Genomic DNA, 13,403 nt, shown 5'->3' with positions numbered 1-13,403 from the left:
TAAATAATGGTTTAACTGAGATGAAGATCAATCCAGTTCTCGAATTCTGTGACATGCCTGCTCTTAATTCTATGAGATATTAGTAGCAAGTTATTCTTCAGAAGAAATCTCCAGGAAGTGACACTGGCTGATCCATTCTTGAGTATTTTTTAATTTATTTATATCCAGATATTCCAGTATCCCTGATAGTAGTAAGAGAAAAGTTACAGGGTAGATTAATCCTGGTCAAAAGGACATCATCAAACATACATAGGCCTCTGTTTGTGGAGAAGCAACCGGGGTCCCAGAAGGCTAGAGAAAACATGTAGTACTAGAAAAGGTGTAATGTAGTCTCTTGAGAGCTCACAGTTCTTGGAAGGAACATGATTTTGTACCTATGAAGAAAATTTCTTGAATTGAGTCTGTCATGGAATAGAAACCTTAAGAAATTTTTATTTCGGAGGAAGCGAGCACTCATGGTCTGGGAGATCATGATTAAGGACCTTGTACAACTGAATAGACTAGCTAATTGTGTGTGCGTTGCAGCGGGTATGTACTCTACTGGTTCAATATCAATCTTGTCGAACATAATACAATAATTTTCATAACATTTAATTTGGTGAGAGTATGGGTAGGAGAAGGCAAGATTTTTTTTGATTTAGTTGAGATTTTGATAAGATTGATTTGATTTGATTTGATTGAATTAATACATGATGGGTTTTAGGAAAGTATCTATTTGATTTATACAATTCGAATTAATATGTTTTTTGGTTTTTATTTTGTGCGGTATCGGTTGGGGTCAACACCAACAGGAAACCAACGGTGGGATGACAATGTGGGAGGTGGAGGTGACGGAACGAACTCCCCTTCAATATTTTTTTATATTTTGTGCGGCATCAGTTGGGTTTAATAAAAAAAACCAATAGGAAAGCAAAGGGGGGAGGGCAAGATGGAAGTGAAAGAATCGGGTAAGAGGTGGAGGCGACGGAATGAACTCTCCTTCAATAATTGTTTTTATTATTATTTTGTGCGGCAACAGTAGGGGTTAGAAAAAAATCAGCAAGAAACCAAAGGGTGGAGGGGATCATGGGAGGAAAAAACCGGGTAGGAGGGGGCGACAGAACAAACTCCCTTGTAATAGTAGAGATGAATAACTAGGTGCTTTCCATGGGTATGCCCATTTCTCAGATTTCACATTGAGTTGGTACTGTTGGAGCAATAACATCAATTTTTGTTATTGCCGGCAGACTTGTGTGACAAAGACTTCTTCTTGAATAGCAGAAGAGAACAACTCAGGAAATTTATCTTTGAGAATGGTCTCTCTCCAATTATTTTGCCATAACATGACAGTGCTACTCTGCCATCTCTGGTTATATGCATCATGCACCTAGGTGATGATCTGGATGTTCAATCTGGATGCATGTACGAAATCGCGCTGTTCCGGTGCTCCATTTATAACAATATAAAATAGTGCTTCATCACCTCGGTTTGTTTTCACATAGCCAAACATTTAGCATAGTGTAATTGTTTTAATATATTTGAAAGTGTTCACCTAGACAAATAGGAAATAATTAATGGGAAATATCACGCTAACATATACAAGAGGGATCCTCCAAAAAAACATATACATGAGGGTGATTGATGTGCCGAGATTGTAGATGTGCCGCCATGTATGAAAGTTTTTTATGGTGATCGGATGCACATATATTTATTTTTTGTGTTGTAACAAATGTGCCCTGGAAACAGATGAATTATTTCCCAACTGCATTGTTTTTTTTAGAATCCCAATTGTACATTGATTGGAACGATAGGTTTTGTGCGGCAAACAATATATACATATTTTGTTGTCACATCCTGATCGATTCAACCACGTGCGAAGGAATAGTCACCGAGTACGTAGTTATCATTTTTTTTTGCATGGTTACGTAGGTATCCTTTTTTTGAGGAACCCTTCCTTTTAATACTAAAAAAAGGAACGCTTGCTTTTGGGGTGCGAAGGAATAGTTTCTAAATAATACGGTGTATGTAGTTATCTTTTTTTTAAGCATCAGTATAGACACAAGAACTCATATACACGCGCATACACTCACCCCTATGAACGCATACACGCACACCCTACCCCTATGAGCATCTCCAAGAGACTGAGCCGGCATATCATCTTGAGATTTACGAAGTCACCGTAGGCGCTTCGTCGTCGACGGGAACGTCTCCTTCCACTGAAAGCGTATCGCCGGAAATCCTGAAATAAAGGAACGCTTGCTTTTGGGGTGCTAAGGAATAGTTTCTAAATAATACGGTGTATGTAGTTATCTTTTGACGCGTGAGTTAATGTATACAGCTCAGCGCATACCCAATTGTATCTCATTGCCTATCACGAGCTTTAATGTACGTAGCCCAGCGAAGAGATTTCCTCTCCTATATAAACCCATCGACCCCGAGACGAAGCCACACCCACAACCACTCCTCTTCCTCCCTTTCTCTGAGCCTACCCACCGAGCAAGCGAGCAATGGCGCCGCCCAACCGGAGAGGTGGCAGCGGCCGGAAGAAGACTGTCATCCGCCGGATCGAGCAGAAGGATGCCCGGCACATCAGCTACTCCAAGCGCCGCGGGGGGTTCTTCACCAAGGCCAGCGATCTGGCGGTCCTCACCGGCGCCCAGGTGGCCGCCCTCGCCTTCTCCCCCGGCGGCAACGTCTTCTCCTTCGGCCACCCCTCCATAGACTCCGTCGTGGAACGTTTCCTGGCGTCGGAGGGTGTGGGGGCTGGCGCGAGGGAGGAGAGCGCTGCCGACGACCGCTTGCTGGCGGCAGAGGGCGCGGCGGAGGGCGGTGCCGACAAAGACAAGAAGCTGCAGAAGCTGCACCTGGAGTTCGACGAGCTACGCACGGAGCTGGTCGAGGTGAAGAAGCAGGCCAAGCGCAACAAGGAGGCCATGGCCAAGGAGCGCGCCGCGGGGGACCAGATTGCGGCTTGGTTCGACCCGAAGATGCGCGACATGGGGGACGGGGACATGGCGGCCTTCTTTGCGGCGCTGATGCAGGTGAAGGGCGTCGTCTCCGATCGCGCCAACCAGGTTCTCCTCGAGGCGTTTCAATTCGACGTGAGCCGCATGGCGGAGGTGGCCCCGCCGCCGCCGCCCCAGATCTTCGGTGGCAGCACCTTCGAGTTCGGTAGCAGCAGCGGCAGCGCCAACGCTGGGATGGAGTTCCAGTTTCTGATGCCTCCGCCACAGGAGCAGTGTTTCGAGGCCGTGATGGATACGCAGCAGATGGTGATGCCTCTGCTTCCGCAGCAGGAGTTTGCCACCGGGATGGAGATGCCTCCTCCGCCGGGGTTGGCCGGCGGCCTGGATATGGAGCAGATGCAGATGACGATGCCTAAGCCGCCGGGGTTCGACGCAGGGATAGAGATGGAGATAGACCAATGGCTTAATGTGATGCTGCCGCCTCCGGAGTTCCCTGCCGTGATGGAGACGGCGCAGCAGGGGCTCGATCAACGGAACGCCGGCTTCCCGTACTGAGATCCAAACTCAGTCAGATCCCGAGTCCAGTACATGCATGCATCTTCTATTTAAGCCTCCATGTCAATCTTTTTGTTTTATTTTGAAATGAAGTCGCCGCGTCAATCTTTGGTATATGCTGTGCATCTAGTACCTTGGATCTGCACGAAATTAAATATTCAATCAATATTTTTATTTGGTAATTTCCTTTCCTTATCATGCAAATCAATAATTAATGGGTTGTAATCTGTATTGCACCGATATGATGCTGGCTGGAATGTAATGAAATACAAAGGTCGATCTGTGCTGGGTACATCTATCTATTAATTACTGCGTATATTATTACTAAAACAAGGGACAAAGGAGCCATCACATGCATTCACATAATCTACAATTTTGACAACGTTTATCATGTTTTTTAACGGCTGAGATTTAAAAAATTCAAAGGTTACATACAACTATATTTTGTACAAACAATTCACGTCAGAGGAGGTACATGCCATATGACATGTGTATATACAAACAAGAATACACATGCAAACCTCGCGGCAGACGTGGTGAGCAATCTTCAAATCATTCAAATTGTAAAGAATACACGTCCAATAACCGCATGGGACATGTTTAAGCAAATTCAAAATTCGTATAGAATACATGTGCAAAAAGTAATAAAAAAAACAGAATACACTTACAAATATGTGAAGCATCCCAACTAAAAAAACATGCCAAGCATCACGTGACACATATTCATACCGACCTGGATACACACCGCAAATAGATACGGACATCCAACATGAAACTCTCGCCCGTAGCCCATAAAACACACTGCATGAACCAAGACGCCCAAACGTCTAAGACAGCTACAGTGCAGCATGCCTAAAAAATTATACAGGCCCGTGATGCTTGCACGTATGAAAGTCAACTAGGAGTACTATGGAGGGAGTACTGTAAGTGTATAAAAGTAAGTCAAACATTGAAGAGTTTGACTTGAGACAAAGCTCATATACAAAGTAAAAAGAAATGGAGGGAGTACATAATTTTGCATGAGGTCTATAGAAACTCCGCAAGGTCAGCCATAATAGGAACACAACATTACCCAAGGAAAAAATTCTAGAGAAAAAAACATTCGCCAACTACATAGCGAAACGGCCACAAAGATCGACAAAACTGTCAGAGGGGCATATGCAAAGATCGCCAACCAATCATAAACATAAAAAATCCAACAAATTTGTCAATTTATGATAATAATTATATACATGCAGTTTTATCAAGCTGTGGATAAAGATAATATGAGTTTTTTTTATCTTTTGTAAAGTCCATCGTAGATAAATCTTTTATGATGAGGATAAAAAAAATGATTCACTTGCGCTATTCGTCATCCTGGGTGAGGAATTCTTATTCCTCACCCCAGCCAGCCAGTGCACCGTGCAAACCAGTCCGCACGCTTCCATCCATGGAGCACCGATGTAATAATCTTTGCATGCAGCGTAATCTTACGATGTGGAAGCGATGGACATGAGAGACATGCACGCATCCACCATGCATGCCCGTAAATTTATGGCCAAAGATTAGGTAATTACCACTGTGTAGTACATTGGCTCTACTGCATGGATGAGCTCTACTGACATCGATCAAACTTTTTAACGTGCTCTACTGCAGATGTCTCTCTATAATCAGTCTTTTTTTTGGGGAAAAGGGAATCTTGCAGTCATCCCTTAGCTACTAATTTAGAATCAAATGCAAACGAGAAACATATTCTACTAATTTAGTTGAGAGCCGTAGGAATTTGACAGCCGACCTAGGAAATTTAGGAGATGTAAACAAGAGTATATCAATGCATGGTCCACCAATTGAATGCAATGTCAGTGTAGGAGTTAAATCGTGAAACAGTTGCCAAATATATTAAATTACACAACATATTCCAAACTATTTTGTTACATTATTTCCAAACGATCCTGAAGGCCATCTCGTCAGCCTCTTCGGTGGCTGACTAGCTCATACTGATCTCAAGATTCTACCTTACCAGCTGAGGATCAAGGATAAAGTAAATAGTTGAGTTAGGATGAGTCTCACAGAGTCTCAATTCCAAGGACAACCATAGTCTTCACCCTCCTATGTTTATCACAAGATAAATTTCTTCACCAAAACATAATTAATGGAGGCAATATCTCAGGGAAATCCCATATGAACGCGTGATAATTTATAATATGGATTCTATTAACCATCGAGTTCTTCATTTTCGACGATGGCAGCAGATGCTCGACCAAGCACTCATAGTCCCGTTCTACACCTCGCCTTGGTCACTGCTTGTAGATTTTGATTGGAGACTCTGCTACATGCCCAAAATACTGAAGTCACCTTTCATGATTTATAAAAGGTAACACCAAAGACCGATTGCTTACATGAAACCCATGCCCGTACTTGAAGAACCGTAGTTTCCATTCTGAACCCTTCTGTTCAACACGACATCATGTTGTCAATACACTGGGAGAATCAGCTTATATGATATTGAAAGAAACAAATTAAGATGAAATAATTAAACAAGTTATACAGGAAAAAAAATGCTACAGTTTTACTTTTTTTCCTTAGTATAGTTGGGACATTCGGGGACAATGTGAATGTTCGATATAAAAATTCAAATGGACAGAGAAGATGAGATTCAGCTTGTAAGAAACAGGGAGCACTGTCATCCACAAAAAAAAATGCAACATCAAAAATAATAACAGCTCGATGTTCCAAGGAAGCAACTTCGGAAGACCACAAAAAACAGAAGTGCTGGCAGCATATATTCTTATAGATAGGCGGATGGCCATATTAACTGATTGTGGGAACTCTCATGTCGTGCAAATGGTAGGCATAGGCACACACACCCAGTTTCTAGGACACACTTCTACCTAAAAATGTAAAGTTGAAAGAGGGAGCTTCCCACTTTAACCACTTTTCCTTTTCATATTTACTGATTTTTAGGCAACCATGCAACTATTTCTGAATACAAGGCCTGGAAGATTATGATACATTTTCTGGTTGACATTAATTGCACCGGACAATTATCAAGTTTTTATTGACAAGCAGATGTTTATTTCGTTCATGTACTAGTAACAATCATGAAGAAACCCACGCATTACTACTACATAGTGAAGGTCCTTTCCACACCCGTGGAGATAACTTTTGCTTGAACCGCTACAGTACAGATGTGAATAGGTTGTGCCAGTAAGCTTCAACAAATACGCATTATTATTACATAGGTAAGGTCCACTTCCCAATTTTACGATCATGTAACATAACACAACATATGAATCGAGAGAAGGAGAATCAGGGAGAGATGGAAATCACTGGCGGTTGTATATGGACAGAGCTAGGTACCTGGGCGGCACCGTACGCCGTACGGTTCAAAACAAGCATTATGCCTGTAGCATAGATATGTCCAAAACAGACAAATTTGGGGCCGAGATCAGAATCAGAAGCACAATGATTAATATCTAAATATGGGCACTTAATATATATAAACTCAGATAACTAAATTCCGTACTAAGAGTATGTACTCGCCATGGGAAAATAAATTGCCACACACCTATGTAAATCAATGGAGAGGGGCTCCGTCGGTGAAGACATGGTTGCCGACCGTCGTGGTGGGAGGAGATACAGACCGCATCAAGAAGCATGCCAACGGACACCGTAACCTGAGGCCGAGGAACACCGGCGACGCTACAAGACTACTCTGCCCTGCTGCCAACCCACCGTAGTGCAAAAATTAGGGGTGGTCCTAAGAAAAAAAACATATACTAAAATCCGTAGAAAAGTTAACTCATATCAATTCCTCATAGGTGCATTTATTGAATCATCCAGCCGAAACTGCAAACCCATCTAAACAAATGTTTTTAATTAATTCTGAATCATGTAAAAAGTTGAATGATTTCCCCTAGGCCTAGCGGACTGAAACAAAACTGCAAATGTTCATGAGCCAGAAAACATCAAACTTGAACACTTTAAACGACAAACCAAATATTATCTCTACATCACCTTAGTACTAGCTGACAAAATCTTACCATTACGTAGCAGTTGATGCTTCTAATCATATAGCACAAAAAATCTACACAAGCGCTGCTCCATCACAGCATGGACGGATGGACTGGAACAGGTAGCAGATAGAAAATTCCCAGTCTAAAAAGACATTCGCCCAAACTACCTGGAGATGGAAACCAAACAATAATCAGAGAGTTTTCCTTAGAAAAAATAATTAGTGTTAAATGCACAAATGCAAACACGTAGTACAAGCATATACGGTAAAATTCGGATTATCTCTTCGGGCGTACAGTCTTGTGATCTCTCCGGCCAGCAGCCTCCACAAAAACTGAAAACCAAATTAGCAATTCGGAAAGAACACGGCACAACAAAACGAAGTGAAAATTGACTGAAACTAAAAGGATTAGGATCGGGGCTGCTCACCTCCATTCGTGCGATTCTCACCTGCACACATCCAACCAAATCAAAGCCAAACCCAGCGAGAATGTTGTCGCTGGGAGCAAGGGAAGCTGACAAGCCACGGCCACCCACGACAGCGCCGCCGTCCGCCTCCAGAAACTACAGCACCGCTCACCACGTAGCCCGCCTGCCCGTCGGCCACCGCACCAGGCGCCGCTCACCACGCAGCCCGCCTGCACGTCGGCCACCGCACCAGGCGCCGCTCAACAAGCAACCCGCCTGCCCGTCGACCACCGCACGCTCGAACCCACCAGCCGCCGCTCACCACGGAAGTATTCGCCGTCGAATCTCGAACGGCTCGCATCGCATGAACAGGGAGGTGGGCTGGCTAGTCCCACGATCAGCTAACCGTATCGTTTCTCCTGGAGAGATCGCGTCTGTTTCCTAAAAAAAAGTATTGTAAAATGACGTGGCAAGCGCAAATGTAAAATTACCTGTCGGAGGGGTGAAAAATTACGGTCTCGCAAGGGGAAAAGGTTTGACAGTGACGGAAAAGCGATCCGACCAATAATGTTACGACTTGCTCGGTCGAATGACTGGGGTGAGAAATAAATTATTCTTCACCCTGGGTTACCAATAGAGTTTATACTGAATATTTTTTCATAAATCTGATTGTGTTTTTATCAAGCTGCACATTCTGGCTACAATGTTTCTTCTATAATTTTTTATGTATATTATTGACTAATGCAGAAAAATTAAATAGGATAACATTCTATAGACAAACTACTGTAAGAGAAAACAACGACATGTGCACCACCAGAGAATAACAAGTTATGACGAGGGTGAGTGAGAGAACATTTCACAAATCTCGGCAACACTCAATGATAGCTACATTGATTTACATTGGAAGGCGAGATAGTGAATTGGAGTAATATGAGAAGACATCGAGCATATGGATCAGGTATGACATGGTATTCATACGAATACGGGGAAACGAAAAAAAATCAAGTATAAGAAATAAATGTTTAGATCTTCTCTAAAATTTCAAAAAATCTTTGTGAACAAAATCAAGGGATGAGAAGGACTGGAAGACCGAGAGCTGAAGAATAGTATGGGAGATACTTGTTTTGCATTATTGGGCGCATACCACGATCCTTTTTGTCCTTCACCATCACACATCATTGTACTTGCCAGCAACTTATAAAAAAGGAATTGAATTTGCGCCAAAATCTAATAATATTTTCCCGAGATGTAAATGTTGTTCAGATTATCTATATCAAGATGAATGCAACAACAAATAATAAATATAAAATCAAGCTGCGCAAATGTGCAGGTCACACTGCTAGGTATAGATATTATACAAATATCTATGCACAATCTTTCGTGTTTTTCTGTGACTCATTATCTTTCCTTTTTAGGGGAATCATAATCTTACCTGTTAATTCGTTCTTATTCACCCAAATATGGTCGTTTGGACCATACAAACGTTAGGCCCAACATGACATCCCAAAGCACAAGAACATTATTGCCTAACAAACAGCGTGAGCCATGCCAATGGAACGACGTATATTTGACGCCCCCTGTCTCGCTATGTAGGTACACGTACCCTTTGGATCGCTCATCCTTACCCAATTGGTCATTTAGTGACCTCCTTTTTCCTGTATGAACTGGAATGTCCTTTGCCATGTGTTGGCTAATCTATCATATCATTGAATTAACTATCCTCTCATGTCCTGGTGCACACAAATGTTCACTCACACAAACTAGTTGTCTTTTCTACACTTGGAATGTACTACGTGGCCAAGGCGAACCTCCTAAGTGTGCCAATGACCTCTTCGAATTAGTGTCTACAAATCCTCGCGCTACCTTCATACAGGAAACAAAACTTACCTTCTTAGAAGCTAAAAAAGTCCTTTTTACCAGCTTTACTAGATATTACTGACATGAGGATATGGAGCAAGATCAGCCATAGCATAGAGAAAAAATTGATAGTTCTATCATGCGATTAGCCCTCGCACAACTCTCTGCAAGCCATTCAAGGGCGATTAGGATTTTGTCATTCCGGTACACTCCTCCAACCCTCTTCTTCTCGTCGGCCCGAGGGCATCCACCGGAAGAGCATATGTGGCCGCCGGTGAGGGTGGCAGCGAGGCCTCGTTTGCTCCCCTGGTTGGGTGGAGGTTCTATGCACGACGAGATGGTGGCCTCGGGTTGGGTGGGGGTGGAGGTACTCTAACGTTTGTCGTATTTTAGTCTCACCTTCATGGAAGAAAGGTGAAATATTTTCATGTTTACTTAACGACTTTAATTAATTATGATATACAATTAGATAAGCATGAGCAACTCTTCAACCTTTTAATGTTTGGATGGATGCATATATTAATAGCAAAAGAATAGCTACATAAAAGAAAAGGCCATGGCAAGTGATACAATCACATATATCTGCACATTATATTCAATCAAAGAAATTTATGGAATCATACTCCAATATTATGCATCACATGAAACATCACATGAAACATCACATGAAACTGGTTCTCACCCGACGCGGTAGCATTGCTTCATGTTTATCAACCTACAAATTAAAAGGACCCCCATGAATAATTGAGTAATTGATACCCTAATGTGAAATATAATAACACATTATTTCCAACTAGCACATGTGCCCATGCGTTGCAACGGATGGGAAATTAGTGTGTTCTCAAATTTCGCGAGAAATGTTAGATGTTGCTCATTTCACAAAATCCACTTTGTGTGCCACTGTGTGACTTCTTTTTATCCAACTCTAATAAATGTCATAAATAAGGTTACTTTCATCTCCAACGACTTGGGAAAGTAATGTTATTTTCGCCATCCCTAGGCTACCATATAGTTCCACTAAAAGGAATAAAAATAGCTAGATTCAAGACTGGAGGGAAAACTTTGTCAAACTTGCAAACTTGTGTTACATTATCTTTCTTTGAGAAACTTAATTTTACTTCACTACAAGAAAATTGACATACTGTGACAAAAATCCTTGTGACGGTGGTTGACAACGTCACCCAAGTACCTAATATGTGACGTGTTGGAGGTCATGTCATTGATTACCGTGAATTGGTGACGATTAATGTCAATGAATGAATTGGGGCACTGAGCGCCACCTGTATGCCAATTTCTATGATGTTTTGCTAATTTCCATGATGAACCTACTAGTGTCACATATTATTACGAATGTGTGATGCTCTTTTTTTTGTCATATAAGGACTACAACTAGGACCCATCATAACCGCTTCACCAGTTGTTGAGTGGTAGGAACCACACATCAATGTTTTTTATGTGACCCATGATGTAGTTATTTTGTTCAATCTAATATAAATAAGTTGTAGCTTATTGACGGTGTTTGTGAGCTCATGATATTTTTTTGAACACAGTACAAAAAGAAGCGCTCATATACACGCGCATACACTCATCCATATGAACGCACACACGCACCCCTATCCCTATGAGCATCTCCGAATGACTGAGTCGGCATATCATCTTGAAATTTACGAAGTCACCATAGACACCTCGTCGTCGATAGGGAAGTCTCCTTGCACTAAATGCGCATCGCCGGAAATCCGTGTGAGCTAACGATATGGTAGTACTGACGCAGTACTTGTTTTGTTCTTCTGTCTAAAAAAAGAGAAAAGGAAAACAAGCGATTCGATGAGTTTGACCCACGACCTCCATGGTCTTTCCTAACTTGCTTGCCATTAGGCTAGGGCTCACGTGTTGATACATTTTTATGCTAACATGTTTTTAATGGTCTGGCACCTATACAACCTACAGTAGCAAGTTATTAATTTGTTTATTAAGAGTCATGCATGACCCAATATGTTCCACGGGCTATATGGTGATTTGGAAATATTCAAAAACATCAAACTTTTACTAGTAAACCATCTTAAAATAGAAATATATGGATGTCATGTATGCATCATACGATCATATCTAACCCATGTTATCTTCACTCTATGTGAAAAAACTAAACGTGAACTAGAATATATTTTAGTGTTCTCCTACCGGTTTGCACTATTTTTTATATAACAATGTAAGCGTTTCAAAACAGCCTGGCGATCATGTTCTTAAATGGCCCGGTTGATGTTTTGGAAGCGATTTGTGCACTCAATGCTGATCGTGGTTGCTGAGGTGGTCGATTTGCAAGGCCGGCCCCTAACGTCGCCCTAATGTTTTTCTATATATTATTATTTTTTGATAAACTGCTATTTCTGTCAAAGTTTGCTAATCATAAGAAATTGCATTTATATTTGACTAAAAGAAGAACCTTCTCTCCACTAAAAATACTTTGACCTCCGTGTTTCTAAAATTTTGCCCATTCCCTCAGTGTCCCGACGTGTCAGTCATCCACGCAATTATTTTTCGCTTTTTTTTCGGCCGAGCGAAACTACCTCGCCCGATTTCTACCTTATCTCCCGACCCCCTCTCCCCCACAACCGCATCCAGAGGCGAGGCGAGGCGAGATTGGATGATCCCGGCGGCGCACCCTGCCTGTAGCCGCCGCCGCGCTCTCGAGCGCCAGCGCCCCGCACCTTCTCGCACACGGCTGCTCTACCGCGCTCCCTCAAGCCTCGACCGCCTCGTTCGCTCCTGCCAAGGACCAGTCGTCACGTCACGTCTAGCCGACCGACATCGGAGCCGCCAGCCTGTACAGGCGACATTAATATCTCGCCTCATCCTCGCCGGCCGTGGTCAGAGGCTCCTGCGTCGACCCTCCCGTAGCGCCGGCACCGCAACAATTTCTTCCATGTCTGGCCCCCACGAGGCCACGACCAAGCGAGCTTCTTCTGGTTGCCAATGGCATTGGGAGGCTATGACTGTTGACCCTAATGACAGCGGCATGGAGTCGTATGCACGCGACTTGTTGTTCGGGCAGGTCGCCGTTGCCATGGAGGTGGAGCGCCAGGCTCTCGCTAAGAACGGTGGTGGTCACAGATTCTTTCCTTTCTGCTCCGTATAACCTTCCCTTTTTTCTACCAAGTATTTTCTGAAAATTCCATCTGTTGTGCCCAAAATTGATTTCTGGTAGCGTTTAACTCTTCCCATGTTAACAATGGAGGTCCTCTTTCCAGGTTGCGAGGCATATACTCAGATTTAAACTAGAAGATCTAGGTAAGCTAGATCAAAGATGAAGATGTGATTCACTGCGAGTGGGGAAACAAGTTACATTGCCTTTTTTTGCCCCTTTTCAGTGTACTAGTTGCACTGTTGCGCTGAAGTTTATTTTCAGCTACTTTCTTATCCCATGCCAATTATATGTGACTCGACACCCTGTACTAATAACACTGTAATGAATGTAGATGTTATTCCTTCACTCTTCCAAACATTTAGTAACTTTACTCTACCAAGCAGATGGTATTGGTCGTGAAGAACTCATGCTAAAGAATTTTTAGAAGACCTTTGCTTTTTTGGTAGTCTCCTGTTATAACCTGAAATTGGATTTTGGCTGACAGTTTTTACTACTCAGTATTC

At 42.6% G+C, this 13,403-nt stretch overlaps 1 protein-coding gene across 1 annotated transcript; it reads left to right on the top strand.

Annotated features, from left to right (window-relative positions):
* The first annotated feature begins 2,486 nt into the window (after positions 1 to 2,486).
* On the top strand, positions 2,487 to 3,500 carry LOC119266551 (MADS-box transcription factor 15-like). The gene has a single exon (XM_037547786.1). The coding sequence runs from the start codon at positions 2,487 to 2,489 to the stop codon at positions 3,498 to 3,500; it is 1,014 nt and encodes a 337-aa protein (XP_037403683.1).
* Positions 3,501 to 13,403: the final 9,903 nt, after the last annotated feature.

Source organism: Triticum dicoccoides, chromosome 3A (genome assembly GCF_002162155.2).
Source record: "Triticum dicoccoides isolate Atlit2015 ecotype Zavitan chromosome 3A, WEW_v2.0, whole genome shotgun sequence".
NCBI classification, from domain to species: domain Eukaryota; kingdom Viridiplantae; phylum Streptophyta; class Magnoliopsida; order Poales; family Poaceae; genus Triticum; species Triticum dicoccoides.
Note: the sequence above shows the minus strand (reverse complement) of the source record. Positions and strands in the feature narration are given on the sequence as shown.